This window comes from Bufo bufo, chromosome 2 (genome assembly GCF_905171765.1).
Source record: "Bufo bufo chromosome 2, aBufBuf1.1, whole genome shotgun sequence".
Taxonomy (NCBI): Eukaryota; Metazoa; Chordata; class Amphibia; order Anura; family Bufonidae; genus Bufo; species Bufo bufo.
This window is the reverse complement of record NC_053390.1, coordinates 347739339-347766982: the sequence shown is the minus strand read 5'-3', so window position 1 is coordinate 347766982 and position 27644 is coordinate 347739339. Positions and strand designations below refer to the sequence as shown.

The 27644-nt window shown below is 46.9% G+C and overlaps 1 protein-coding gene across 1 annotated transcript; it reads right to left on the bottom strand.

The window, feature by feature from the left end:
- Positions 1–27644, bottom strand: ZFAND5 (zinc finger AN1-type containing 5). Its single transcript, XM_040417076.1, has 6 exons — positions 27333–27644; positions 17280–17438; positions 8681–8792; positions 7586–7683; positions 6373–6498; positions 1–2022 (listed from the first exon to the last, which is right to left on the bottom strand). The coding sequence occupies exons 2-6, from the start codon at positions 17425–17427 to the stop codon at positions 1874–1876; spliced, it is 633 nt and encodes a 210-aa protein (XP_040273010.1). The 5' UTR covers positions 17428–17438; positions 27333–27644; the 3' UTR covers positions 1–1873.

Sequence of the window (27644 nt, the reverse complement as noted above, 5' to 3'; positions counted from 1 at the left end):
TTCCCTCTGTACATTTTTATTATTTACATAATACAATATAGCATAAATGCTGAATAGCAGGATTATGTGCAATACATAAATATGAACTATCTGTACACATTTGCATATCTAGTAACTCAGAACAGAAATACAAGTTGTAGAGCAAAAAAAAGAAAAACTGATTCTTCGGAACAAAAAAAAATTAGTTGAGGGCAGAACACAGAAAACAAATCTTAATGTAAGTGAACATACATACAAACTATTTACAGATGAGAACAGGCAATACCACAACACTACTCAAAAAAAAAAAAAAAAAATCTAAAGAGCAAAAGAAATTATTAAAAAGTCTCATTCAAACCTTCCATTATAACACAGAAGTGATATTACCAGACAAGCATCAGTGAAGTTTACTGTCTTTTCTAGAGTAGTTTTTGTACAAAGCTGTAGATAATGCAGCCCATGCAAGAAAACCAAGAAAATTACAGTCCTACACCCAATTACAATTGAAAACTATAAAGTTGAGCAGCCCCTGCTCCTCATATTGTGGTTCCTGGCAGAACTCATGGAAGAACTAAAACATGAAACACACACACACACCTCAACCCTATATAAGAATAAGAGGATCTACAGCAGCCAAGTAAGGTATGGTTTTCATGCAAATCTGTGCAAGTGAATCACATAGGAAAACCTCCATTTAATGGGTACAAGCCATTAGATTACCTTACTAAATCCAAGAGAAACAAAAAGGATGGTGTGTGCAGCAAGCTAATGTTCAAGTTCTTGTTTTCAAAGGACTGAAAGTTCGGGCTGGGATTAATCGACAACCTGCAAATCCAGAATTTCTGGTTGCCTCAGTTATAACAACTGCAAACAGAAAAGGCACTGTAGGGTTCACAACACATTAAAACCCTGCAGGATTACAATACGAGGGCACCAAAACAGCCATGACTTATCAGAACGCAATAGCTTAACCAACGCATATTCGATGCTCTGCAACCTAGGGTTTGGAAAAAGGAGATTGGGGGGTGGGGGGGAAATAAAAAATAATTTATATATACTTATTTCACAGAAATAGTAACTGCTGTTAAATTGCCAGAAGTACTGAAGTATAATAAAATCCAGTGTCAAATACTAAACAAAGTATTGCTCATTGTAAGTGTTAAAAGGCAAGTTCAAGAAAAAATAAAAATCTAATAAATCATGTGGCCATGTTTTAACTATGCTCTATACCAGGGATGCCCAACCTGCAGCCCTCCAGCTGTTGCAAAACTACAATTCCCAGCATGTCCGGACAGCCTACAGCCATCAGCAAGGCATGATGTGAGTTGTAGTTTTACAACAGCTGGAGGGCCGCAGGTTGGGCATCCCTGCTTTATACTAATGGTGAAAGAACGCAGTCATTCAGTAAGAAAACAGAAAAAAATAAAAAATATGCAGCTGTGGTGCACACACATCAGAGCTCACAGTCCAGACTAAATACTGGTAATCTCTGCTGCAGCCGTACGGATTTTAGACCTACATTTTGGCACATTCAGTTAGCATTTCCTCAAACAGATACAGTATGCATTCCACTAAGAGGGGTGAAACCAGTATGGAGGCGTCCAAGTTCTGAAAGCTCAGGAACACAAAAAAAAAAAAAAAATGAAAAAAGAGGGGCTGTATCATCTATTCATTCAGTTTTGCCTGTAACACTCAACACATCCTAAAAAAAAAAAAAAAAAAAAAAAAAAAAAAAAAAGGAGGAAAAAATAAAATAGTAGACATCACAAAAAAATAAAAAATGTTTAACATCGGAAAGAAAAACATGCATCTGCTCTTTAATGTTTCCCTAGGATATATTAAAATCAGAACCAAAAAAATAATGTAATAAAGTCAGTCTTCACAAATTGTAGATTTATATTCTCTGTATTTTTTCTGCCACGACAACAGGGTTTTCTTTCCTTATTTTTGCTGCGGCCTCTGCTTTGTAATCATAAGGGCAGTTGTGCTTGTCAGAGTAACGATGGAGTCCACAAAACAGATTCCCACAACGGCAGTCAAAACCTAAAGAAAAAAAAGAGACGGTCCATTAAAAAGGTAAAGTAGAACAGGGGGAGTATTCAGCCAGCCGACTGCCGCAGCAGTTAGGTAACCTACTTTTTGTTAAATCCATGCCACAACACACAAAAGATACCCATTCATCTTTTAGATATGGCACAAGTGCATGTGGGAGCTACACATGTATGTGCTTGATTGATGGGTGTGCAGCAACACATTTAGGGCTCATGCATAGGACTGTGGTTTCTGTCCGCACCCGATCTGCATTTATTTGAGCATCGGATGTGGACCCATTCACCTAAATGGGGCTGCACACTGTGTGTACCTTCTGTAGCCCCCGCAAAATAGTTTTTTTATACAAGAAAACTTTTCTACGGACGTTAAAAAGATTGACGGCATGCACTCGGCCAGGATCAGTTTTACAGACCACAAAACACTTATGGCTGCATGCACGACCCCTTACATGGATTTTTTTTGTCGCTTTGGTATAGGAGGCGAGACTTGGGCTTATTAAAGGGAACCTGTCGGATGCATGCTGCTTTTTAGGCACCATAAGTTCCTGATAGACTCCCACATTAAAGAATTACCATATTTTACTCTAAAATGTGCTGGATTCACACAGTAGCCTGTCAATCACCGCCCTGGGGTGTACACACCTCTTACACAAGACGAGTGTTAAGTTGACCCATTCAGTTTAAAGGGGTTCTGCAGTTTATCCTCTGGATAGATCAGCATCTGATCGGCAGGGGTCTGACACCCGGGATCCCTGCGATCAGCTGTTTAAGAAGGCAGCAGCGCTGACAGTAGTGCCGCTGCCTTCTCAAACAGCTGATCGGCAGCGGTCCCGGGTGTTGGACCCCCGCGGTCAGATGCTGATGATCTATCCAGAGGATAGATCATCAGTTTAAAAAAACTGCAGAACCCCTTTAAAAAGGAGTTGTCGGGGTATTTTCTATTGATGACCTATCCACAGATCATTATTATGTAGAGAAAGTTAATACAAGTCACTTACTAATGTACACATTATACACTGCTTGTATATCCAGGGGTTACAACCACATTGCAATCCAGCATTGGGGGGAGGGGACACAGTGCTTGTACAATATAGGAAGCCTCTCCGGTGGCCCGGATTGTGGAAGCATGCATATGCAGTAGCTCCCAGCCACCTCAATGGTCGTAACTAGGGCTGAGAGAATCAAGCTTCTTTGAGTGGCGGGAGGAATTCCACCTTGTGTCCTTGGACGTGGAGAGCCTCTACACAAGGATTCCCCATGACCTGGGGCTAAAAGCCATAGCATTAGTCTTGAGTCGCTCTGATAAAAGCCCTGTGTTTTCCCAGTTTATACAGGAACCCTTAGATCTAATACGCACTAACAACGTTTTTCAGTTTGATCGCCAGTGGTACCGCCAGATACTAGGTACAGCGATGGGCACACCCGTTTAGTGCACCTTCGCTAACCTGTATCTGGCAGTATTTAAAGAGACATATGTCTTTTCTGTGGAAAACCCCTTCCTCAGGTATGTCCATCTTTACCTGCGCTATGTGGATGACGTGTTTCTGATCTGGTCGGGCAGTGAGGGGTTGTGTAGGCCGTTTGTGCAGCATTTAAATGACAGCAATAAAATGAACATGAAATTCACCCTCAACTTTGGTGGCAACACACTAGATTTTCTGGATGTGAGGGTCACCGCCGTTGAGGGTGCGCTGCACACTACAGGTTTCCGTAAACCTACGGCAACCAACTCGCTGCTCCACCAGACCAGCTTCCATCCCCCGGCAGTAAAAAATGCTGTCCCTTTTGGGCAATTTATACGCCTACGCAGGATTAACAGCACTGACCAAGATTACTTCAGGCAGGCCTATCAACTCAAAGAGACTGCTACAAAGGGGGTACCCGAGGAGAAACGTGATCGATGCTTTGCATCGTGCGTCTCTGCATCCACGATCTAGTCTCCTCAGTGACAAGACCCATGACAGTAACCAGGATAGGTTTACGTTCATTTTCAAATTTAGTCCAGCTGCAGACATTGTTAGACGGGCAGTGTCAAACTGGGACCTCTTGAAAGGTGATCCCTCTTTGGGGGAACGTGGTATCGAGGAGACCCCTGATCACGTTCAAGAAGTGTCACACTTTGAAAGACAGGTTGGTTCATAATGTTTTGAGACTTACCAAACAGACTAACTGGTTGCAGAGTAGAAGACCTCAGGGCAACTATAAGTGTGGAACATGTTCTTTTTGTTCCCACAATTCACAGGGGAAGATACTGTCCCTGGGTGGTGTAACCAACAAAGTAAAAGACTTCATCCCCTGTCGCACTACTCATGTAGTCTGTTATATCATGCACTTGCAGTATGTTCTATATCGGTAAAACAATTAGGCCTTTGTTTGAGAGAGTGCGGGAGCATCTGGGTTCCATTAGGACAGGCCGTGGGTTGCCCTGCTTGATAGACCATGTCCGTGCTGCCCACAATGGTGATCCATCCAGCCTCTCCTTTGCAGGCATTGAGGCTGTGGGGCCCATCCCTCGGGGTGGAGACCGCCACCGCCTTTTGCTGCAGTGGGAGGCTCGGTGGATCATCAGGACTGGCGCCATGGGCTTACATGGTTTGAACGACAAAAATTATATGGCCGTGTTCCTTTAAAACTTGGTGCTGCACCACCATAGGACACCATTAGGTCCGCTGCGGCTTTATCATCCGTGTGCGGTTTTACCTGCCATGGCGGCTCTTGCATAGCATCCCTACATTCTTTCTCCCTCCCCTCGTTGGTTTTGGATTCGGGGGGACCTATCCCTTTATTGGGGAGGTTCCACCACGGATCCTTGCCGCGATGGGAAGTCTCATCCATCAGCAGAGCGTTTTACTAGTTAGTAATGGGCTCCATCATACCAGACACTTACTGTGTTTTATGTATTATATTGTATCATTTCCCTATTGCTCTACTTCCACACCTCCTCCCTGCTAAGATGTTGCTTTTTGCGAATTTGTCGCTACGATGTCTCAGTGCTCATTTACATGTCGTTACAATGTTTTTCCTTTTTGTATCCGCTACAGTAGCGCACCTGTGGAAAGTCGATGGTCACCATGGCGATGACCCGCGCCTTGCTCTTAAATGCACGGCGGTGCGCCTGTGCGTCACAAGCGGTCCGAGGAAGCGCGAGATACGCGCGAAACGGCCATCACCGCCGGTTCACACCACCTGGCCATCCCGCTCCCCAGCCTGTGCCTCCGTACCACTATGTAAGCAATAAAGCTTCTTGAAGATTTGCCTGATCCTGGCGAGTGCCGCGTTTCTTTTTTATTCCTGCCGTTCTTTGAAATGCTGTTTCCATGTACAGGATTAAAATGTATGTGCTCCGTGTAGGAAAACTTTGGCTCTGCATGACTTCGGTATTCCTATCTGCGTATTTAAAAACATTCTAAAAAAGGAATCTGAAATGGGCTTTGGCACTGGCTGGTACCATGGTACCAAGGCTGACTTCGGATTCCCATTTTAAAATGTTTTTAAATAAATAGGCAGATAGGAATACCGAAGTCATGCGGAACTTCAGGCGAGCCAGAGTTTTCCTACACAGAGCACATACATTTTAGGCTACTTTCACACCTGCGTTAGGTGCGGATCCGTCTGGTATCTGCACAGACGGATCTGCACCTATAATGCAAACGCTTAGATCCGTTCAGAACGGATCCGTTTGCATTACCATAAAAAAAATAAAATGTTTTTTTTTTTGGTTCATGATAATGCAAACGGATCCGTTTTGACTTTACATTGAAAGTCAATGGGGGACGGATCCGTTTGAAAATTAAGCCATATTGTGTCAACTTCAAACGGATCCGTCCCCATTGACTTACATTGTAAGTCTGGACGGATCAGTTTGCCTCCGCACAGCCAGGCGGACACCCGAACGCTGCAAGCTGCGTTCGGGTGTCCGCCTGCTGAGCGGAGCGGAGGACAAACGGTGCCAAACTGATGCATTCTGAGCGGATCCGCATCCACTCAGAATGCATTAGGGCTGGACGGATCCGTTCGGGGCCGCTTGTGAGAGCCTTCAAACGGAACTCACAAGCGGAGCCCCGAACGCTAGTGTGAAAAGTAGCCTTAATGCTGTATAGAAACAGCATTACAGTTTAACAAATAGACTTCAAGTCTATGATTCGAAGATCGATTCGCGCAACCCTAGTTGTAATGGATAAGAGCAGTGTCTAATGAGATGGAAAAATGAATCCAGACAGCAAAGGAACAATATTGAAAATCACAGTACATTAGTAAGTGTCTTGTAGTAACTTTCTCTACATAATAAACAAATAGACATCTGGATTGCTGCATAATGATATGGAGGCAAAAAGTAGAATACCTGTAAGCCCAATCTTCTTCCTGCACATGAAACACCTGTTCTTTTTTGGTTTGGGGAGTTCTGGAGTTTTTTCTTCATTTTGAGATGTACTGGGCTGAGATACTGAAGCACTTGGCTGAGTCACAACTGAAATGAATATAAATGAATATATTACGGTAGATAGATAGATAGAAGATGCATCATACTCCTATAGTCTATTGTTCCCTGTGAGGAGACACCTTGGGCTAGACAGAGCCTCACTGCAAATCAATGGTCAGATTTAAAGAGGTTTTCCAAGACTTTAAAGGCCCATTCACACGACTATCTTTCTGTCCACATCCATTCCGTAATTCTGCGGAATGGATGCGGACCCATTTATTTCAATAGGGATACAAAAGATGCAGACAGCACATTGTGTGCTGTCGGCATCTGCACTTCCATTCTGCAAAAATACAGAACATGTCCTATTCTTGTCCGTTTTTGCAGAAAATAGGCATTTCTATCATAGGGAAGGATGTTCTCATCCGCAAAATACAGATACGGTCGTGTGAAAGGACCCCTATACTGATGACCGATCCCCTGGATAGGTCATCAGTATCTGATCAGTGGGGGGCCATCCTGTGAGCGCAGCACTGTACATTGTATTGCGGCTGTGCTTCGTATTGCAGCTCAGCCCTAGTCACTTCAATAGGGCTGAGCTGTGCCTTGGCCACGTGACTGATGAACATGTTGTCACACGGCCTAGGGAAAGCTAAGAGAAGGGCAAGGTGCTACTGCCTTCTCAAACAGCTGATCGGTGGGGGTCCTGGGTGTTGGACCCCCACCAATCAGATACTGAATACCTATCCAGAGGACAAGTAATCAGTATTAAAATCTTGGAAAACCTTTTTAATTTAAAGGGTGGCTAAATCTGCATACCATAGTTTATCTAGTTGCATCGGAGTCGCAAAGGAATCTGTAGAGTAGGGATGGCCAACCGGAGGCTCTCCAGATGTTGCAAAACTACAACTCCCAGCATGCCCAGACTGCCAACAGCTATCAGCCTACAGCAGGGCATGGTGGGAATTGTAGTTTTACAACAGCTGGAGAGCCACAGGTTGGCCATGCCTGCTGTAGAGTAAAGTCACTTTGCAATGAGGTCCTTCCTTTCCTATAGCAGAGGTCTGAGGATATTACATAGTGAACACTGCCCATGAACACTGGGCCAAAACCATGATCTAAACTGGAAACATACCTGGTTCAAAGGATTCTGTTTTTGGAGAAGTCACATTATCTTCTCTTGAAATGCTCATTTCTGTCATTTGCTGGGTCACAGGTAAAGCAGCCACATTTCTAAAAGGAAAAGGGTAGAATTAGGTGAAAGGAAAGGTCCTGTAGCCACATTTTAGAGAGAGACAGACTGGACTCTATGCATCACGTGTATGAAACTGGAGAAGCTAAGAAAATATATTCAACATTTGTAAAGAAGACTCATTCATTCAAATGAGTTTCCAGTTCCATGCAATAAAGGTTATTCACTGACTAGACAACTTTGTCTTCCAGTTCCTTACTATTGGTAAGACTTTTTTTTTTTAACATTCAAAAGCTGAAACACGGACACAGGAGCAGCCCAACAAACTGAACTGTTTTCTAGAGAATAATGAATAAGCAGATTTACATAAATTAAGGCTACTTTCACACTGGCGTTTTGGTTTCCGTTTGGGAGATCCGTTCAGGGCTCTCACAAGCGGTCCAAAACGGATCAGTTTTGTCCTAATGCATTCTGAATGGATAAGGATCTGCTCAGAATGCCTCAGTTTGCCTCCGTTCAGTCACCATTCCGCTTTGGAGACGGACACCAGAACCCTGCCTGTAGCGTTTGGTGTCAGTCTGATGAAATTGAGCCCAATGGATCCGTTCTGACACACAATGTAAGTCAATGGGAATGGATCTGTTTTTCTCTGACACAACATGGCACAATAGAAAACGGATCCGTCTCCCATTGACTTTCAATGGTGTTCAAGACAGATCAGTTTTGACAATGTTAAAGATAATACAAACGGATCCGTTCTGAACGGATACATGCGGTTGTATTATCGGTGCGGATCTGTCTGTGCAGATCCATGACGTATCCGCACCAAACGCGAGTGTGAAGGTAGCCTATGTTACAATGATGAAGGCTATACAGTATGTCACACACTGATAGGCTGTACAGTATCGGACGTGGGCATGGGAAGCTTGTTAAGCAGACTGCAGATATGCCCGTTGCGCTGGTCAAGGCTACACGCGTCCATTGTCATCTGTGGGCACCAGTAATCTCACATTGAAGACTGAAGGTTTCCTCATTTACCTGGATTTGTCAGTAGGGCTGCCAACATCGCTCTCACAGTTGTTTAATGCAGTTTCTACTCTCTGTATGGCTGCAGCTTCTGCGGTAGGACTACTTGAACCACTGGCTGCTCCTGGATGAAACAAATAAGGCACATTCTTCAGGCCATTGCTAATTCACATCTCCTGGCATACGTGAGAGGCGAGTCTAGAATGGACGGCCTGCTCTACCGAATCAGTTACAATGATCATCATCACACAATCCAGAACACCATTTACAGGGAGCACAAAGGGCAGTCATTAGCTTATGTGTGCACAATCATTACACTCCGTTACCACAGGAAACAACATTTGAGTAATGACCATCAAGGGTAAAAGAACCAAGCTCACTTGCACAGAAAGGCTACTTTCACACTGACGTTTTGGTTTTCCGTTTGTGAGTTCCGTTCAGGGCTCTCACAAGCGGTCCAAAACGGATCAGTTTTGCCCCAATGCATTCTGAATGGAAAAGGATCCGCTCAAAATGCATCAGTTTGGCTCCATTCCACTCTGGAGGTGGACAACAAAACGCTGCTTGCAACGTTTTGGTGTCCGTCTGACGAAACTGAGCCAAACTGATCCGTCCTGGCACACAATGTAAGTCAATGGGGACGGATCCGTTTTCACTGAAACAATCTGGCACAATAGAAAACGGATCCATCCTCCATTGACTTTCAATGGTGTTCAAGACAGATACGTCTTGGCTATGTTAAAGATAATACAAACTGATCCGTTCTGAATGGATCCGTCTGTGCAGATCCATGACGGATCCGCACCAAATGCAAGTGTGAAAGTAGCCTAAAGTGTATGTCTAATTATTAACAAGTTTTCAGAAAATGAATAGCACAGGTGACTATAAGAAACTTTGTAATATATCCTTAGTAAAGTATGCTTCCTCCTAGGCTTCTCAGGGTGGTTTCCTCTTTCTTCCCTTCACTCAGCCTCACAGACAAAACAAGTCTATGGAGAGAGGAGGGGGGATTAGGGGGCTGCTGTCAGCTAGCAAGTGATTTATTAGCTCACTCTGAACAGTGGTAGAGCCCTATCCTACTAGATATGGTGGAGTCAAAAATGCGATGTGTAGCAGAGCTAGGGAAACTGAGTCTCATCCAGCAGCCGCCTCTCTCCATAGACATCAATGTTAAAAGCAGGAAAGAGCACAGCAGCCTGACAAAAGCAGATAGAAGCATTTTTCTTTAACAAGATATATTACAAAGTTTCTTATATTCACCCATACTATTTATAGAAAATTTTTATAACTGAAATTGTGCCTGAAAAAGAGGACAAGGCACACACACTTGACATTTATGCTTTAGTAAACACTTGTATACTTGTTAAAGGGAACCTGTCATCTGGAGTTTGGGTATAGAGCTGAGGACATGGGTTGCTAGATGGCCGCTAGCACGTCTACAATACCCAGTCCCCATAGCTCTGTGTGCTTTTATTGTGTAAAAAAACCGATTTGATACATATGCAAATTAACCTGAGATGAGTCCTGTACGTCAGATGAGTCGGGGACAGGACTCATCTCAGGTTAATTTGCATATGTATCAAATCGTTTTTTTTCCACAATAAAAGCACACAGAGCAATGGGGACTGGATATTGCGGATGCGCTAGCGGCCATCTAGCCACCCATGTCCTCAGCTCTATACACAAAATCCCAGTGACAGGTTCCCTTTAAATGCTGAATCCTTTCTCAGAACCCTATACCATGGTTCCATTCTTATGTTACTCCTCCTATAAATGTAAGAATAAGTTGACAACTGGGTGAAGGTGTCTCTCCACTGTCTGGTACCATCAGCACTGACAGTGGCTCTGCAGGTCAATGTATTCATACATTTCTAGGAAGAACAGGACAAAATGCAGAGTTCTCAAAAGATGCTCCACACTTGTTATAATATGGAGACTACAAGGATATACAAAGATGCCTGGAATGCTGACAGGTTGGGAAGATTCACCCACCTGACCACTGCACCATGTGAAAGTGCCGCTGATCACCCAAACACTCGCTTGTCAGGTGATTGCAGCACCAAAGATCCTTCTTTGACAGCATGCTGATGTAGTCGATCAGCTCATTATGGGGCAGAATATCTGCCTGTGTAAAAGAACCCTACGCTATGACAGCATTATTGATAATATCTAGTATATTTAGCTTATAGGCTGCAGAGTTCACCGTATCCAGCATAGTCAGATAATGCCTCCAACCACCTGATCCCCACAGACCAGGGTTCCTCAACTCCAATCCTCAGGACCCACCTACTGGTCATGGTTTTCAGATATCACTAGTGTCAATGCATCAGGACTTACCACAGGTATTCATTCTGTGGGATGTTCTCAAATCATGACCGAGAGGTGAGCCCCCGAGGACTGGAGTTGAGGAACACTGCCACAGAATACAATAGGATCTGACCTCCAGCGGGAGTTCACCGTATCCAGCATAGCCAGATAATGCTTTAAACTGCCGAATCCCCGTAGACTAAAGTGGGGTCCAGCATGACAAAAAGTTGTGCGTGCAAGACTGTCCGTCTGAAAGCCAGCATTTATGCTGGACCCCACTTTAGTCTACGGGGATTCGGCAGTTTAAAGCATTATCTGGCTATGCTGGATACGGTGAACTCCCGCTGGAACGCCCTGCCAGATTTCAAAACGCACATGTCAAAGTGGCCTTAGATAGAATGGTTTTAACTCTATAGATTGTTATATAGATTACCGATGTAACGGTATGTTATTAAATACTGATAAATGTACTGGTGTTACCATTTTATTTGGGAAGGAGAGAAAAACTTAGATCATTAAACTCTGAAGGTAAGAGTAAAGCAGCTGTTGGGACAGGAATGAGTATCCGTGTGTTTCGCAGGAAGTGGGTCACATGGGTGAATCCAACGCAAGTCATAGGAAAGAGAACAAGGTTTTTCACCTGAGGTGCACATGAAAAACTGATACTATACAGGTGAAACTCAAAAATTAGAATATCATGCAAAAGTCCATTTATTTCAGTAATGCAATTTAAAATTAGGATATTGTGAACAGGTTCAATATTCTAGGCTCAAAGTCTCACACTAGTCAGCTAATTAATCCATACCCCCTGAGCAATGGGTTCCTCAAAATTGAGACTTTGGGGTTTCATAAGCTATAAATTAGGGATCGACCGATAGATTTTTTTTAGGGCCGATACCGATAATTTGTGAACTTTCAGGCAGATAGCCGATAATTTATACCGATATTCTGGGAATTTTCATTTTTGAGAAGAAAAAAAATAAAAAATTTCCTACACAAATCTGCTGAAAATTAATATGTTTATTGTTGGTGTATTTTTTTTTTTGTAAATCTTTTTCATTTATACTTAATTTGTGTTTTGTTTTTTTTTTACTAACTTTTAGCCCCCTTAGGGACTAGAACCCTTGTCCCATTCACCCTGATAGATCTCCATCAGGGTGAATAGGATCTCACACTGTCCCTGCTGCTCTGTGCACACAGCAGCATGGAGCTGAACATGGCAACCAGGGCTTCAATAGCGTCCTGGCTGCCATGGTAACCGATTGGAGCCCCAGGATTACACTGCTGGGGCTCCGATCGGAGGAGCAGGGGAGAGGGGATCCTGTGGCCACTGCCACCAATGATTAATACTGGGGGAAGGGCGCACTGCGCCACCAATGTTTTTACTATTGGGATTGGGGTGGGGGGCGCACTGCGCCACCAATGATTAATACTGGGGGGCTTGGGGGGGGGGGGGGGCGCACTGCGCCACCAATGTTTTTACTATTGGGATTGGGGTGGGGGGCGCACTGCGCCACCAATGATTAGTACTGGGGGGCTTGGGGGGGGGGGGGGGGGGCGCACTGCGCCACCAATGTTTTTACTATTGGAATGGGGGTGGGGGGCGCACTGCGCCACCAATGATTAATACTGGGGGGCTTGGGGGGGGGCGCACTGCGCCACCAATGAAGATAAGTTTCTCAATCATTCATATACAGGAGGCGGGAGCTGGCTGCAGAATCACATAGCCGGCTCCCGACCTCTATGAGCGGTAGCTGAGATCCGCGGCACCTGAGGGGTTAACTACCGCGGACCGCAGTTATTGCTCATAGAGGTCGGGAGCCGGCTATGTGATTCTGCAGCCAGCTCCCGCCTCCTGTATATGAATTAATGAAAGACTTATCTTCATTGGTGGAGCTGTGGCCACAGCCCCTCCCCTTCTCTTATCTTTTCTCCTCTCATTGGCGGCAGCAGCAGCACAGGGGGAGGGAGACACTGCTTCCTTCTCCCCTGTGCTGCGGAGGGAACACAGAGAGCGCTGAGCAGCGCGTTCTGTGTTCCCAATACGTTATCGGTATAATCGGCAAAATAGATGCCGATAACGTTCAAAATCTTGAATATCGGCCGATAATATCGGTCAAACCGATAATCGGTCAATCCCTACTATAAATCATCCAAATTATAAGAAATAAAGGCTTGAAATATCTCGCTTTGCATGTAATGAGTCTCTCATATGTTAGTTTCACCTTTTAAGTTGCATTACTGAAATAAATTTACTTTGCACCATATTCTAATTTTTCGAGTTTCACCTGTATAAAGCAAATCACCCTCTATGAGAAGGCCGTGATAGATATATCAGTAGGCTGGAAACTGCATCTAACAATAGGAATACTGAACATCCTCTTTGAGCAGATCCCCCTCCCCCCGACCACCACTTTTCAATAGAATTTTGGGGTCATTTTTAAGAGGTTTCACTGTAAATCATTGCAGTGAGTCAGTGGAGGTCGTATATCTGGACTTCTCCAAAGCATTTGACACTCACTGTACCACATAAAAGGTTAGTATATAAAATGAGAATGCTCGGACTGGGAGAAAACGTCTGTAAGTGGGTAAGTAACTGGCTGAGTGATAGAAAACAGAGGGTGGTTATTAACGGTACACACTCAGATTGGGTCACTGTCACTAGCGGAGTACCTCAGGGGTCAGTATTGGGCCCTATTCTTTTCAATATATTTATTAATGATCTTGTAGAAGGCATGCATAGTAAAATATCAATTTTCGCAGATGACACTAAACTGTGTAAAGTAATTTACACTGAAGAGGACAGTATACTACTACAGAGGGATCTGGATAGATTGGAGGCTTGGGCAGATAAGTGGCAGATGAGGTTTAACACTGACAAATGTAAAGTTATGCACATGGGAAGGAATAATGCAAGTCACCCGTACATACTAAATGATAAAACACTCGGTAAGGCTACTTTCACACTTGCGTTTTGGAGCGGATCCGTCTGGTGTCTGCACAGACGGATCCGCTCCTATAATGCAAATGCTTGTATCCGTTCAGAACGGATCAGTCTGCATAACTGGGTTTTTACAGATCAGATTTTTCACTTCGTGAAAACTCAGATCAGACAGTATATTCTAACACAGAGGCGTTCCCATGGTGATGGGGACGCTTCAAGTTAGAATATACTAAAAGGACTGTGTACATGACTGCCCCCTGCTGCCTGGCAGCACCCGATCTCTTACAGGGGGCTGTGATCCGCACAATTATTGTGCGAATCATAGCCCCCTGTAAGAGGTCAGGTGCTGCCAGGCAGGAGGGGGCAGACCCCCTCCCTCAACTGTATTAAATGTGACCAATGCGGCCCACCTCCCTCTATATTCATTGTTGGCCAGTGCGCCCCCCCTCCCCCCTAATTAAAATTACACCCTCCCCCATCATTGGTGGCAGCGGAGAGTTCCGATCAGAGTCCCAGTTTAATCGCTGGGGCTCCGATCGGTTACCATGGCAGCCAAGACGCTATTGCAGTCTTGGCTGCCATGGTTACATAGCAATAAATAGAAGCATTATACTTACCTGCGAGCTGCGATGTCTGTGACCGGCCGGGAGCTCCTCCTACTGGTAAGTGACAGGTCTGTGCGGCGCATTGCTTATAGCACAGACCTGTCACTTACCAGTAGGAGGAGCGCCCGGCCGGTCACAGACAGACATCGCAGCTCGCAGGTAAGTATAATGCTTCTAAAAATTGCTAAGTAACCATGGCAACCAGGACTGCAGTAGCGTCCTGGTTACCGATCGGAGCCCCAGCGATTAAACTGGGACTCCGATCGGTACTCTTGGCTGCCACCAATGATGGGGGGGGGGGGGGGATGGGAGGAAGAGGGGAGGCCGCACTGGTCACATTTAATACTGGGAATCCGCACTGGCCACCAATGAATATAGAGGGTAGGGGGGGCCGCACTGGCCACCAATGAATATAGAGGGAGGGGGGGGGGGGGGGGGGGGCCGCACTGGTCACATTTAATACTGGGGGAGGGAGGGGGGCTGCACTGGCCACCAATGAGTTAAATGCGGGGGGGTCTGACCCCTGCTGCCTGGCAGCACCTGCCAGGCAGCAGGGGGCAGTCATGTACACAGTTCTCAGTATATTCTAACTTGAAGTGTCCCCATCACCATGGGAACGCCTCTGTGTTAGAATATACTGTCGGATCTGAGTTTCACGATCTAACTCAAATCCGATGGTATATTCTAACAGAGGCGTTCCCATGGTGATGGGGACGCTTCAAGTTAAAATATACCATCGGATTGGAGAAAACTCTGATCTGATGGTATATTAATAGGGGACTCCTGACTACATTGAAAGTCAATGGGGGACGGATCCGTTTGAAATTGCACCATATTGTGTCAACGTCAAACGGATCCGTCCCCATTGACTTGCATTGTAAGTCTGGACGGATCCGTTTGGCTCCGCACGGCCAGGCGGACACAAAAACGCTGCAAGCTGCGTTCGGGTGTCCGCCTGCTGAGCGGAACGGAGGCCAAACTGATGCATTCTGAGCGGATCCGCATCCACTCAGAATGCATTGGGGCAGTACGGATGCGTTCGGGGCCGCTTGTGAGAGCCTTCAAACGGAGCTCACAAGCGGAGCCCCGAACGCTAGTGTGAAAGTAGCCTAACACTGACATGGAAAAGGATCTAGGAATTTTAGTGAACAGCAAACTAAGCAGTAAAAACCAGTGTCAGGCAGCTTCTGCCACGGCCAATAAGATAATGGGTGGCATCGGAAGGGGCATAGATGCCCGTGATAAGAACATAGTCCTACCACTTTACAAATAGCTAGTCAGACCACACGGAGTACTGTGTACAGTTCTGGGCTCCTGTGAACAAGGCAGACATAGAGCTGGAGAGGGTCCAGAGGAGGGCAACTAAAGTAATAACTGGAATGGGGCAACTACAGTACCCTGAAAGATTATCAAAATTCTTCACATATGCTTCACAAAAACATCACTAACAACACTAAAGGGGTATTCCCATCTGGGACATGTATGGCATATCCACAGGATGCGACCAATGTCTCATATGTGCGTTTCCCCATCTCTGGGACAGGCTCCCTTCTCCCGAATGGGACCCCATCGCACCTAACCAGGATGAGAGGGTTGGCCGCACATGTGTGGGTCTCCCCATTCACTTCAATTGCACTTTTGAAAACACAAAAGCTGAATGGGGTCCGTTCTGTTCTGTGGATATGCCATAAAATGTCCCAGATGGGATAACCCATTCAAAGGGAATCAGTCACCAGTTTTATGCAGCCTTGATAGTCACAACCTCCCGGCTCCCTGCTTCAGCTTTGTTGCCTCCCCCAACCCCCATGACGCACACACACAAGCACTGCAAGTACAGTTTGTGAGTGCGTTCTGGGATGAGGAGCAAGTCAATGTAAGTCAGCGGGGACGGACCTGTTTTCTCGGACAAACGAGAATGGATCCATCCCCCATTTTTAGAGACAGATCAGTCATGGCTATTTTGGAGATAATACATCCAGATCCGTTTAGAACAGATGCAGATGGTTGTATTATCATGACGGAAGCGTTTTTGCTGATCCATGACGGATCCAGCAAAAACGCAGATGTGAAAGTAGCCTTACATCTGTGTGCTTCAGATTAGAACTGATCTTCATGGAAATAGTACAACACACAATGTCAGAATCTGATATTAAATCCTGTAGTCTTTCTGCAAGTTCTGAAGCAGAACACATTAAGACTTAAGCAACTAGAAGAAACTGGTGCAGAGAATGTCTAGATTCTGTGCTTCAGAACTTGAAGAAAGACTACAGGATTTAATATCAGATCGGCGGCGATCCGACTCCCGTCACCCCCCGTCTATCAGCTGTTTGAAGAGAAGGCAGCGCTAATATGAGAGCTGCCTTCTCTTTATTGTTTACCTGCTCGAAATTGCAGTGGTGAGCAGGTGTAATTACAAGTATGGCGTTCCCATTTACTCCTATAGGACAGCTCTGTAGTATTCGCTTGAACAGACGGAGCAGTCTCATAGAAGTGAATGGAGAAGGCATACTAGTAATTACACTGCAATGGCTGTGGTCAGCAAGTAAATAGAGCAGGGAAAGCAGCTGATCAGCGGGGTGCCGGACCCCGCCGATCTGATATTGATGACCTATCCTGAGTAAAAAGCAGCAAACCCCCTTTAAGATTTGCCTCCCAAGTGAAGCCACCAGCCAAATCCAGTTGTGCAGTAGCTTCACATTCCACGAGGGATCAGATAGTCATGGCTCATTTAATTAGTATGTGCTATGGGACTTACCCATTGGACTGATCCGGCCACTGTTCTGCCTCTGAAGATGCTCTTTGTAGCACACAGAGCACATTCCATTTGTTCTAGGGTTCCCATAAAAGCCACAGCCCGTGTTGCAGAGCATAGGGCCTGCCGTTTGATTGGTCTGCTGAGCCATTGTTTTCTATGCTGTAGGAAGACAGAAGAGAACATTGTATTAATGATGGAAGGCGATCATACTTACAAAGACACTCTGGTACAGGCTAGAAACTTACAAGGGAATCTGTCCTCAGCGTTATGCTCCTGATTTTCATAAGCGCTGGCTCCCCCACCGCCTGCTGGGTGACCGGTTTTTTTCCCTACCATTATCAGCAGAAGGCGAGCAGGGGGAGCGACGAGTGCCCATGAATATCAGGACTTAACATTAGGGTCCACACGGACACCGACATGGTGTGTTCCGCATTTCGCCAGCACTATGATAGAAAATGCCTTTTCTTGTAGAATAGGACATGTTCTATTTTTTTTCGGGAACGGAATTGCAGATGTGGACAGCTCATGTGCTGTCCTCATCCGTTCCTGCCTCATTGAAAATGAATGGGTCCGCACAACGGACCGGACCCAAGTTGCAGACGTGTGAATGGACCCTTAAGCTGTGCAATACAACATTTAAAGGGAACCTGTCACCGGGATTTTGTGTATAGAGCTGAGGACATGTGCTAGCGGTGATCTAGAAGCCCATCCGTAATACCCAGTCCCCAAAGCTCTGTGTGCTTTTGTGTAAAAAAAAAAACTATTTGAGACATATGCAAATTAGCATAAAAGAATCATATCTTACTTGCGTGACCAGAGAAGAGTCATGTTTTCAAGCTCTGACTCATCTCAGGTTAATTTGCATATGTATCAAATCGTTTTTTTTTTTTACACAATAAAAGCACACAGAGCTATAAGGACTGGGTATTGTGGATGTGCTAGCGGCCATCTAGCAACCCATGTCCTCAGCTCTATACCCAAAATCCCGGTGACAGCTTCACTTTAAAGCACAACCGGTTGTTATCCCCCTAAGAACAGAGGCAAGAATTTAGACATTTACAGCCGCTGTGATACCTATTGTGTATTTTTACAGCTTATTTATAGATATTAAAGAGGACCTTTCATGGGTCCAGACATTATAAACCAAGTATTAGGATACGTAGGGCATAGTGCAGGGATCTAACTTCTCCCGCCTGGTATGCTAATTTTAGCATCGGTACAGGGAGGAGGAGTCTGCCCTGTTTCTCAGTGGGCGCCTCCTCCCTGGCTGTGAGCTGTCCAATCACAGCGGAGAGCGTCACAGCCAGGGAGAAGGTGAGCTGTCCAATCACAGCGGAGAGCGTCACAGCCAGGGAGAAGGTGAGTTTTTTTTCTCCCTGGCTGTGACGCTCTCCGCTGCGATTGGACAGCTCACAGCCAGGGAGAAGGAGGCACCCACTTAGAAACAGGGCAGTCTCCTCCTCCCTGTACCGATGCTAAAATTAGCATACCAGGCGGGAAAACTGCAGGGGGGCACAGCAGGCGAACAGAGCAGCGGACAGATAGGCTAGTAAGTGATCTTACATGCCTGCACTATGCCCTACACAACCCCCTACTTATTTCAGAATGTCTGGACCCATGAAAGGTCCTCTTTAACCCCTTAAGGACTCAGGGCGTACCGGTACATCCTAAGTTTAAATCGCGATCGCGGCGCGGCGGGGGTTAATCGCAACAGGATGTCCGCTGAAATCATTCAGCGGGCATCCTGTCACAACTCCGGGGGGAAAGGGGGTCCCGATGGAATGGAAGGTAGCGCGATGTCTAAGGAAGGCATCGCGCTGCCTTCCAGTGACGAGCCTGTGAGATCCAGCCCCCTGGATCTCACAGGCCGGAAGCTGTACGAGTAATACACACATTATTACTCATACAGCCAATGCATTCCAATACAGAAGTATTGGAATGCATTGTAAAAGGGATTAGACCCCCAAAAGTTGAAGTCCCAAAGTGGGACATAAAAGTAAAATAAAATTGAAAAAATAAAGGTTTCCCCCCCAAAAATTTAAAGTTTCAAGTAAAAATAAACAAAAACTTCATTTTCCCCAAATAAAGGAAAAAATAAATAACTGAAAACATTGGGTATCGCCGCGTCCGTATCGACCGACTCTATAAACATATCACATGACATAACCCCTCAGATGAACACCGTAAAAAATAAAAATTGTGCTAAATAAACCATTTTTTTGTCACCTTACATCACAAAAAGTACAACAGCAAGCGATCAAAAAGGCGTTTGCCCACCAAAATAGTACCAAACAGTCACCTCATCCCGCAAAAAACGACACCCTACCTGAGACACTAAAACATCTTTTTTTTCTTTCAAAAATGATATTATTGTGTAAAACTTACATAAATAAAAAAAAAAAAAAAAAAGAAGTATACATATTAGATATCGCCGCATTCGTGACAACCTGCTCTATAAAAATATCACATGATTTAACTTGTCAGATGAATGTTGTAAATAACAAAAAATAAAAACGGTGCTAAAACAGCTATTTCTTGCCTCACAAAAAGTGTAATATAGAGCAACCAAAAATCATATGTACCCTAAACTAGTACCAACAAAACTGCCACCCTATCCCGTAGTTTCTAAAATAAGGTCACTTTTTTGGAGTTTCTACTCTAGGGGTGCATCAGGGGGGCTTCAAATGGGACATGGTGTCAAAAAAAAAAAAAAAAAAAGTCCAGCAAAACCTGCCTTCCAAAAACCGTATGACATTCCTTTCCTTCTGTGCCCTGCCGTGTGCCCGTACAGCGGTTTACGACCACATATGGGGTGTTTCTGTAAACTACATAATCAGGGCCATAAATATTGAGTTTTGTTTGGCTGTTAACCCTTGCTTTGTAACTGGAAAAAAAATATTAAAATGGAAATCTGCCAAAAAAGTGAAATTTTTAAATTTTCTCTCTATTTTCCATTAATTCTTGTGGAACACCTAAAAGGTTAACGACGTTTGTAAAATCAGTTTTGAATACCTTGAGGGGTGTAGTTTCTAGAATGGGGTCATTTTTGGGTGGTTTCTATTGCGTAAGCCTCGCAAAGTAACTTCAGACCTGAACTGGTCCCTAAAAATTGGGTTTTTGAAAATTTCAAGATTTGCTTCTAAACTTCTAAGCCTTGTAACATCCCCAAAAAATAAAATATCATTCCCAAAATGATCCAAACATGAAGTAGACATATGGGGAATGTAAAGTGATAACTATTTTTGGATGTATTACTATGTATTATAAAAAGTAGAGAAATTGAAACTTTAAAATTTGAAATTCTTTTACAAATTTTTGGTAAATTTGGTATTTTTTTATAATTAAAAAGGATTTTTTTTTAACTTCATTTTACCAGTGTCATGAATATGTGACGAAAAAAACAATCTCAGAATGGCCTGGATAAGTCAAAGCGTTTTAAAGTTATCACCACTTAAAGTGACACTGGTCAGATTTGCAAAAAATGGCCAAGTCCTTAAGGTGAAATAGGGCTGTCCTTAAGGGGTTAAGTAGGGAAAGTGGGTGATTTGAATTTAATTAAAATACATATTTTTTTTCCTCACTAACTTTTAGTCCCCCTTGCTAGTTTCACACTACTGCTTTTACATCCGGCAGGCTGCATTCCAGCACTGCATCGCCACTGCCTATAATGGGGACCGGCGGAGATCCGACCGCATCCCGGCAAATATGCCGAGACTCACAGCAGTTTTCGTCTGGCCGATTCTTGGCATCTTTGCCAGGTTGTGGTTGGTCCCCATTACAGTCAATAGGACAGAGCGAGTATCCGGTAGCATACAGCAGTCCTGGATCCAGTATATCCAGCACGCTGCTCCTTGCTGGACAGCCTGCTGGAGATGTCCAATGCTAAATGTGAAATTAACCTTAGGGCAGGGATGCTCAACCTGCGGCCCTCCAGCTGTTGCAAAACTACAATTCCCAGCATGCCCTAATAGCTGTCGGCTGTCCAGGCATACTGGGAGTTGGGCATCACTGCCTTAGGGGACTTGTACCTTAGGCTGCAACAGAATCCTATTGCAGTATATGGGATTCTGACAGGCTGTCTGTCAGGCTGTGCTTTCGACACAACTCTACAGGCTGGTCTGTATGCCTACACATGGAACTTTCAAAAGACCCCCCCAGGATGTCAAACCAAAGAATCGGAGCTCCACGATTTTGCTGCGTGGGCACTGACTAGAAGGCAGAGGGAGCCTCTTTACCCCCAGTCACTACTGACAGAAGCACCTGAGGGGTTCAGTGACCGAGATCTGGGTTCTCTCTGATCCAGGCGCCACCTGTAATACATAGCCGACACCCACTGCATATGGAGCGGGATAAGCTGATCACTTTTGCTTTGTGCCACCATATTAAGAGAACTTTACCATCACACCAAACCACTGCACTGATAGATAAGGGGGGCAGGTTTTGGAAGAGACTGAGCTTACAGAGTAACCAACACAAAACTGGAACATGTTGTCAGGGACCACTTATATAGGCCAATAAACTGTAAAGATCGGGAATGAACGTCAAAAGGCCTATCATGGCCCAATCTACATGCAGCAATCAGTTTTATTGCTTGTGGGCTGCATAACTGTAGTTGGGGGGGGCAGCTCCTATACACATTATTAGATGGTGGGTACAGCAGACATTTACCCAAGTCTATAACAACAAGGATGACAGTATTGAGTTGTCCTCTTCTATAAAGTGGTGAGAACATACATGGACACTTCAACCTAATCTGTGATGTGGAAAAACCACAAAGACTGGACCCACAGGGAAGGTCATCCTGCTTTCCAAGACCTCTGAAAGGTAAGTCGGCTAGACAGACTTGCCTACAGAAAGCTTAGTAATAACCCCCTAATTGAAGATGCAACAGAAACTATAGTGTCACCGGAGCCAGATGGACCAGAAACACCAGGACAGCTCCATCCAGACACGTCTTTTCCATGTCCATTACAGAAGCAACTCGGCAATGCATGGTGACCAGTCGGAAGATCACTTAGGACATGGGCACAAAGTTTAGAGCTGGATTCTGATCAAACTGGAAACCTGGGGTCAAAAATCCAAGAGTTGGCCGCAGACTTGCGCCACAAATTCTGCACGTGACCTTATGGGCAAAACTCTTGCTCGTAGAGTCTGCTGGCAGAAACGGCTATATGCAATGGTATTTGTCCTGCCAACACCCAGAGTTAATGCCGGATCACCGCCACCTCCCCCCATTATAGTCAATGGGGATCAGGTTACCGAAGATGTGAACGAGTCCTCACATCTCTTCAGTGCCCTCAGACTGCTTCAGGCGTGCAGTCTGCACCAAAAATCCTTCATGTGAACATACACTTAGGCTAGTGGCACCCTAGCGTTTAGCAATCCGACCAGGAACAGCGGGACGCTGCCAGAATGCCGTCCGGCCCCAATAACTATAATGGTCTCCAGTGGTGATCCAGCAGCAATATGGCAAACGTGCTGAGAAACGGCCGACCACTTCACGCAGCGTTTGCCTGGCAGATTTCCACATTGTGAAAAAGGCCTTGGATGTTCTCAAGCATAAAGCCCACTGTGTCATAACCATCCAGCATGCAACATGCTTAGGGCTCGTGCACACAACTGGTGCCCGTCTTGCCGTGCACAAACCATGGTTACCAGCCGCACGCATTCCGCAGAACGTCCGGCCCTTATAGAACATGTTCTATATTGTTGCCAGGGAACGGACGAGAACAGAACGCAGTGTGCTAGCCCCATTAAAGTGACCTGAAAAAAATAAATACGTGGACGATAAAAAGAAACAAACATTTGTGTGTGAACCCTAAGAAGGAGGCAATACCGGCTGGTCACCCATCCAGCACCCGAAACAAGATGTACAGTGGGTGGAGGGGCAAAAAAAAAAAAAAAAAACTATGTTAAGTAAGGCCACTTAGTACTTTCACACTCGCGTTTGGTGCGGATCAGTCATGGATCTGCACAGACGAATGCGTTCAGATAATACAACCGTCTGCATCCGTTCAGAATGGATCAGTTTGGATAAATTTTAACATAGCCAAGACGGATCTGTCTTGAACACCATTGAAAGTCAATGGAGGACGGATCCAGTTTCTATTATGTTAGATTGTGTCATAGAAAACGGATCCGTCCATAATGACTTGGGGTACTTTCACACTTGCGGCAGGACGGATCCGACAGGCTGTTCACCCTGTCGGATCCGTCCTGCTGCTATTTCGCCGATTCAACCCCATTGACTATAATTGGGACGGGGACGGAGCTCCGACGCAGCACAGCAGTGCACGGTGAAAGTCCGCAGGACTAAAAGTCCTGCATGTCCGACTTTAGTCCGGCAACCTCTCACCGCGAACTGTGCCAGAGCTCTGCTCCCATTATAGTCAATGGGGTCGGAGCGGCGGACTGGCGAAATAGCGGAAGGACGGATCCGACAGGGTGAACAGCCTGTCGGATCCGTCCTGCCGCAAGTGTGAAAGTAGCCTTACATTGTGTGCCAGGACGGATCCGTTTGGCTCAGTTTCATCAGACGGACAAGCAGCGTTTTGTTGTCCGTCTCCAAAGTGGAACGGAGTCAAACTGATGCATTAGGGCAAAACTGATCCGTTGAACGGATCTCCCAAACGGAAACCATAACACCTGTGTGAAAGTAGCCTAAGCATGTCCGCACACGCCGTAAGGCTCCGGAGTGAAGTCGGCTGACAGCCTACTGATCTTAAACATCTTTTTAGCCAATCCTGGCAGACGTCACGCCGTGTAACCCGCATGCAAAGTTATTCCGCTCCGTGTTTTAAAAAGCTGTGTAAGTAGAAGACAACGCGCCATACGGGCTGCTCTGCCCATTGCAATCCCCACCCTACTAGTGGAAAGCAGCTTGCAATAACAGCACGCTCCCTTCTTGCTTTACTATTTCTCAGAAGCTGGGGGGGCTGGGGACATTGGCTTTCGCCTGTCACAAGGCTGCAATGTGACAGGCAGGCGGATCTGCAAGCTCAGACACACAAAACCTTGTCAACAGGGGCCTCTGAAATCAGCCGCTATATATAGCTACACCGCCAGGACTCCACTTACTGTACCACACGCTGCCAACAGGGGTCAGCAGCCACACATCTAGCAGGGATCACTTCTCGTTAACCCTTTTAGTGTCAAAGACGTCTAATCTTCCATATTTCCTAGAGAGGAGTCCCAGGCCATGCTATATAGAACCTTGACAGAAAGCACCTTTGTTTTCCTGGAGATTGACGTCACCCGGCTGTAGGACAACCTCCTTGACCTTAAACAGACATCCCAAGAACTCGCTCAGCAACTTATGTAAAACGGGGGAGGTGTAATGCTCCTGTGCCAAGCCTCGGGTAAGCTGGATCAGGCTAGTAGGAGACAACCGACCCGTCAGAGGGTGTTCCCTCAGCAGTGAGTCAAACAACACCAGGTTTCTGGGGAAGTGAGGTGGCAAGGTTACACAAGTAGACTTAGGACAGCCAACAGTCCAGGGAGCCCTGTTATATTTAGAATAGGAGGGAACACGCCATACCAGGCGGGAGACATGGACCCCGCTCTCAAGCCAATCAGAACACAGTAAAGTAGGGGTTAAAGTCATCACCAATGAAACTGAAGAAGTCTAGGAGTCACTGCAAGTCCTTGAGATGCCTTCACCTCATTACATGGACAGGCCAGGTGGCACGAGCTGTGGCTCTCACTGTATCACCAGCAGGGTGGCTATAGAGATGCCCTCACCTCATTACCTGGACAGGCCAGGTGGCACGAGCTTTAGCTCTCACTGTATCACCAGCAGGGTGGCTATAGAGATGCCCTAACCTCATTATCTGGACAGGCCAGGCGGCACAAGCTGTGGTTCTCACTGATACCATGGCACTGTATCACCAGCAGGGTAGCTATAGAGATGCCCTCATCTCATTACCTGACAGGCCAGGTGGCACAAGCTGTAGCTCTCACTATCACCAGCAGGGTGGCTATAGAGATGCCCCCTCTCCCTGTCGCACCAGCAGGGTGGCTATAGAGATGCCCCCTCTCCCTGTCGCACCAGCAGGGTGGCTATAGAGATGCCCCCTCTCCCTGTCGCACCAGCAGGGTGGCTATAGAGATGCCCCCTCTCCCTGTCGCACCAGCAGGGTGGCTATAGAGATGCCCCCTCTCCCTGTCGCACCAGCAGGGTGGCTATAGAGATGCCCCCTCTCCCTGTCTCACCAGCAGGGTGGCTATAGAGATGCCCCCTCTCCCTGTCTCACCAGCAGGGTGGCTATAGAGATGCCCCCTCTCCCTGCCTCACCAGCAGGGTGGCTATAGAGATGCCCCCTCTCCCTGTCTCACCAGCAGGGTGGCTATAGAGATGCCCCCTCTCCCTGTCTCACCAGCAGGGTGGCTATAGAGATGCCCCCTCTCCCTGTCTCACCAGCAGGGTGGCTATAGAGATGCCCCCTCTCCCTGTCTCACCAGCAGGGTGGCTATAGAGATGCCCCCTCTCCCTGTCTCACCAGCAGGGTGGCTATAGAGATGCCCCCTCTCCCTGTCTCACCAGCAGGGTGGCTATAGAGATGCCCCCTCTCCCTGTCTCACCAGCAGGGTGGCTATAGAGATGCCCCCTCTCCCTGTCTCACCAGCAGGGTGGCTATAGAGATGCCCCCTCTCCCTGTCTCACCAGCAGGGTGGCTATAGAGATGCCCCCTCTCCCTGTCTCACCAGCAGGGTGGCTATAGAGATGCCCCCTCTCCCTGTCTCACCAGCAGGGTGGCTATAGAGATGCCCCCTCTCCCTGTCTCACCAGCAGGGTGGCTATAGAGATGCCCCCTCTCCCTGTCTCACCAGCAGGGTGGCTATAGAGATGCCCCCTCTCCCTGTCTCACCAGCAGGGTGGCTATAGAGATGCCCCCTCTCCCTGTCGCACCAGCAGGGTGGCTATAGAGATGCCCCCTCTCCCTGTCTCACCAGCAGGGTGGCTATAGAGATGCCCCCTCTCCCTGTCTCACCAGCAGGGTGGCTATAGAGATGCCCCCTCTCCCTGTCTCACCAGCAGGGTGGCTATAGAGATGCCCCCTCTCCCTGTCTCACCAGCAGGGTGGCTATAGAGATGCCCCCTCTCCCTGTCTCACCAGCAGGGTGGCTATAGAGATGCCCCCTCTCCCTGTCTCACCAGCAGGGTGGCTATAGAGATGCCCCCTCTCCCTGTCTCACCAGCAGGGTGGCTATAGAGATGCCCCCTCTCCCTGTCTCACCAGCAGGGTGGCTATAGAGATGCCCCCTCTCCCTGTCTCACCAGCAGGGTGGCTATAGAGATGCCCCCTCTCCCTGTCTCACCAGCAGGGTGGCTATAGAGATGCCCCCTCTCCCTGTCTCACCAGCAGGGTGGCTATAGAGATGCCCCCTCTCCCTGTCTCACCAGCAGGGTGGCTATAGAGATGCCCCTCTCCCTGTAGCACCAGCAGGGTGGCTATAGAGATGCCCCCTCTCACTGTATCACCAGCAGGGTGGCTATAGAGATGCCCCTCTCACTGTCTCACCAGCAGGGTGGCTATAGAGATGCCCCCTCTCACTGTCTCACCAGCAGGGTGGCTATAGAGATGCCCCCTCTCACTGTCTCACCAGCAGGGTGGCTATAGAGACGGCCGGTCCCAGACAATAGGAGCCGGCGGCCGCCATGATGACAGCCGGGCCGCGGATTAGGGGACAGGACACACGGCCTGAGGTGGCAGGATCTGGACACAAAGAGGAGGAGGGGCCAGGAGACAAAGGAGGCAGAAGCAGCTCCAGCATGGAGACAGGAAGCCCAGGCGGACAACTACCCCAGGCTGGGAGTTGTAGTTACATCCCCTCCCCCTCCCGCCCCCGGCCTAGGCGAAAGCACTGAGTCATTGGACGGGAAGCCATGGCAGCCACCTCCACGCACCGGGCGTCCATGTTCTTTGTGTGCCCGCTCCCCCCTCTGCCAGCAGGCTGTGCCGCCATATAAGGAGCTCCCCGCGCTGTAACCCTTCCGCTGCTGGCGCACACAACGTCACACCATCCGACCGGACACACACACGGAGGGCTTACGTTTCAGAACTCTGAGGCCACAGGCGGGCGGGGAGGACGTCTTCACCGCGGCACAGCTCTGCCTCCTTCTTTGTTTGCTGACTAACAGTAACAACAGCAGGGCCCTTAACTCCTCCTGGCGGCGCCGTGTAATAATCCGGGGTGCTCCTCACCGAAGACCGTACCACAAGTGAGCGCTGATAAGTCCCCGGTGTCCCCCGCAGGTCCTGCGATGACTATCCGTTCGCTTCGCCCCCGAATGGGTCTCCTGTGTGTGTGAGAGAGAGAGCGTTGTGTCTATACACCGCCAGGGGGCGGAGCTGAGCCCTACTG

What these genes read in the sequence shown, in the direction of transcription:
- ZFAND5 (XM_040417076.1), bottom strand. Translation starts at nt 17,427, where the DNA reads ATGGCTCAGCAGACCAATCAAACGGCAGGCCCTATGCTCTGCAACACG. An exon ending in AACAGAATCCTTTGAACCAG is followed by an intron (nt 6,499 to 7,585) that starts GTATGTTTCCAG and finishes TATTCATTTCAG; the next exon opens with TTGTGACTCAGCCAAGTGCT. An exon ending in GAAGAAGATTGGGCTTACAG is followed by an intron (nt 2,023 to 6,372) that starts GTATTCTACTTT and finishes TTTTTTCTTTAG; the next exon opens with GTTTTGACTGCCGTTGTGGG.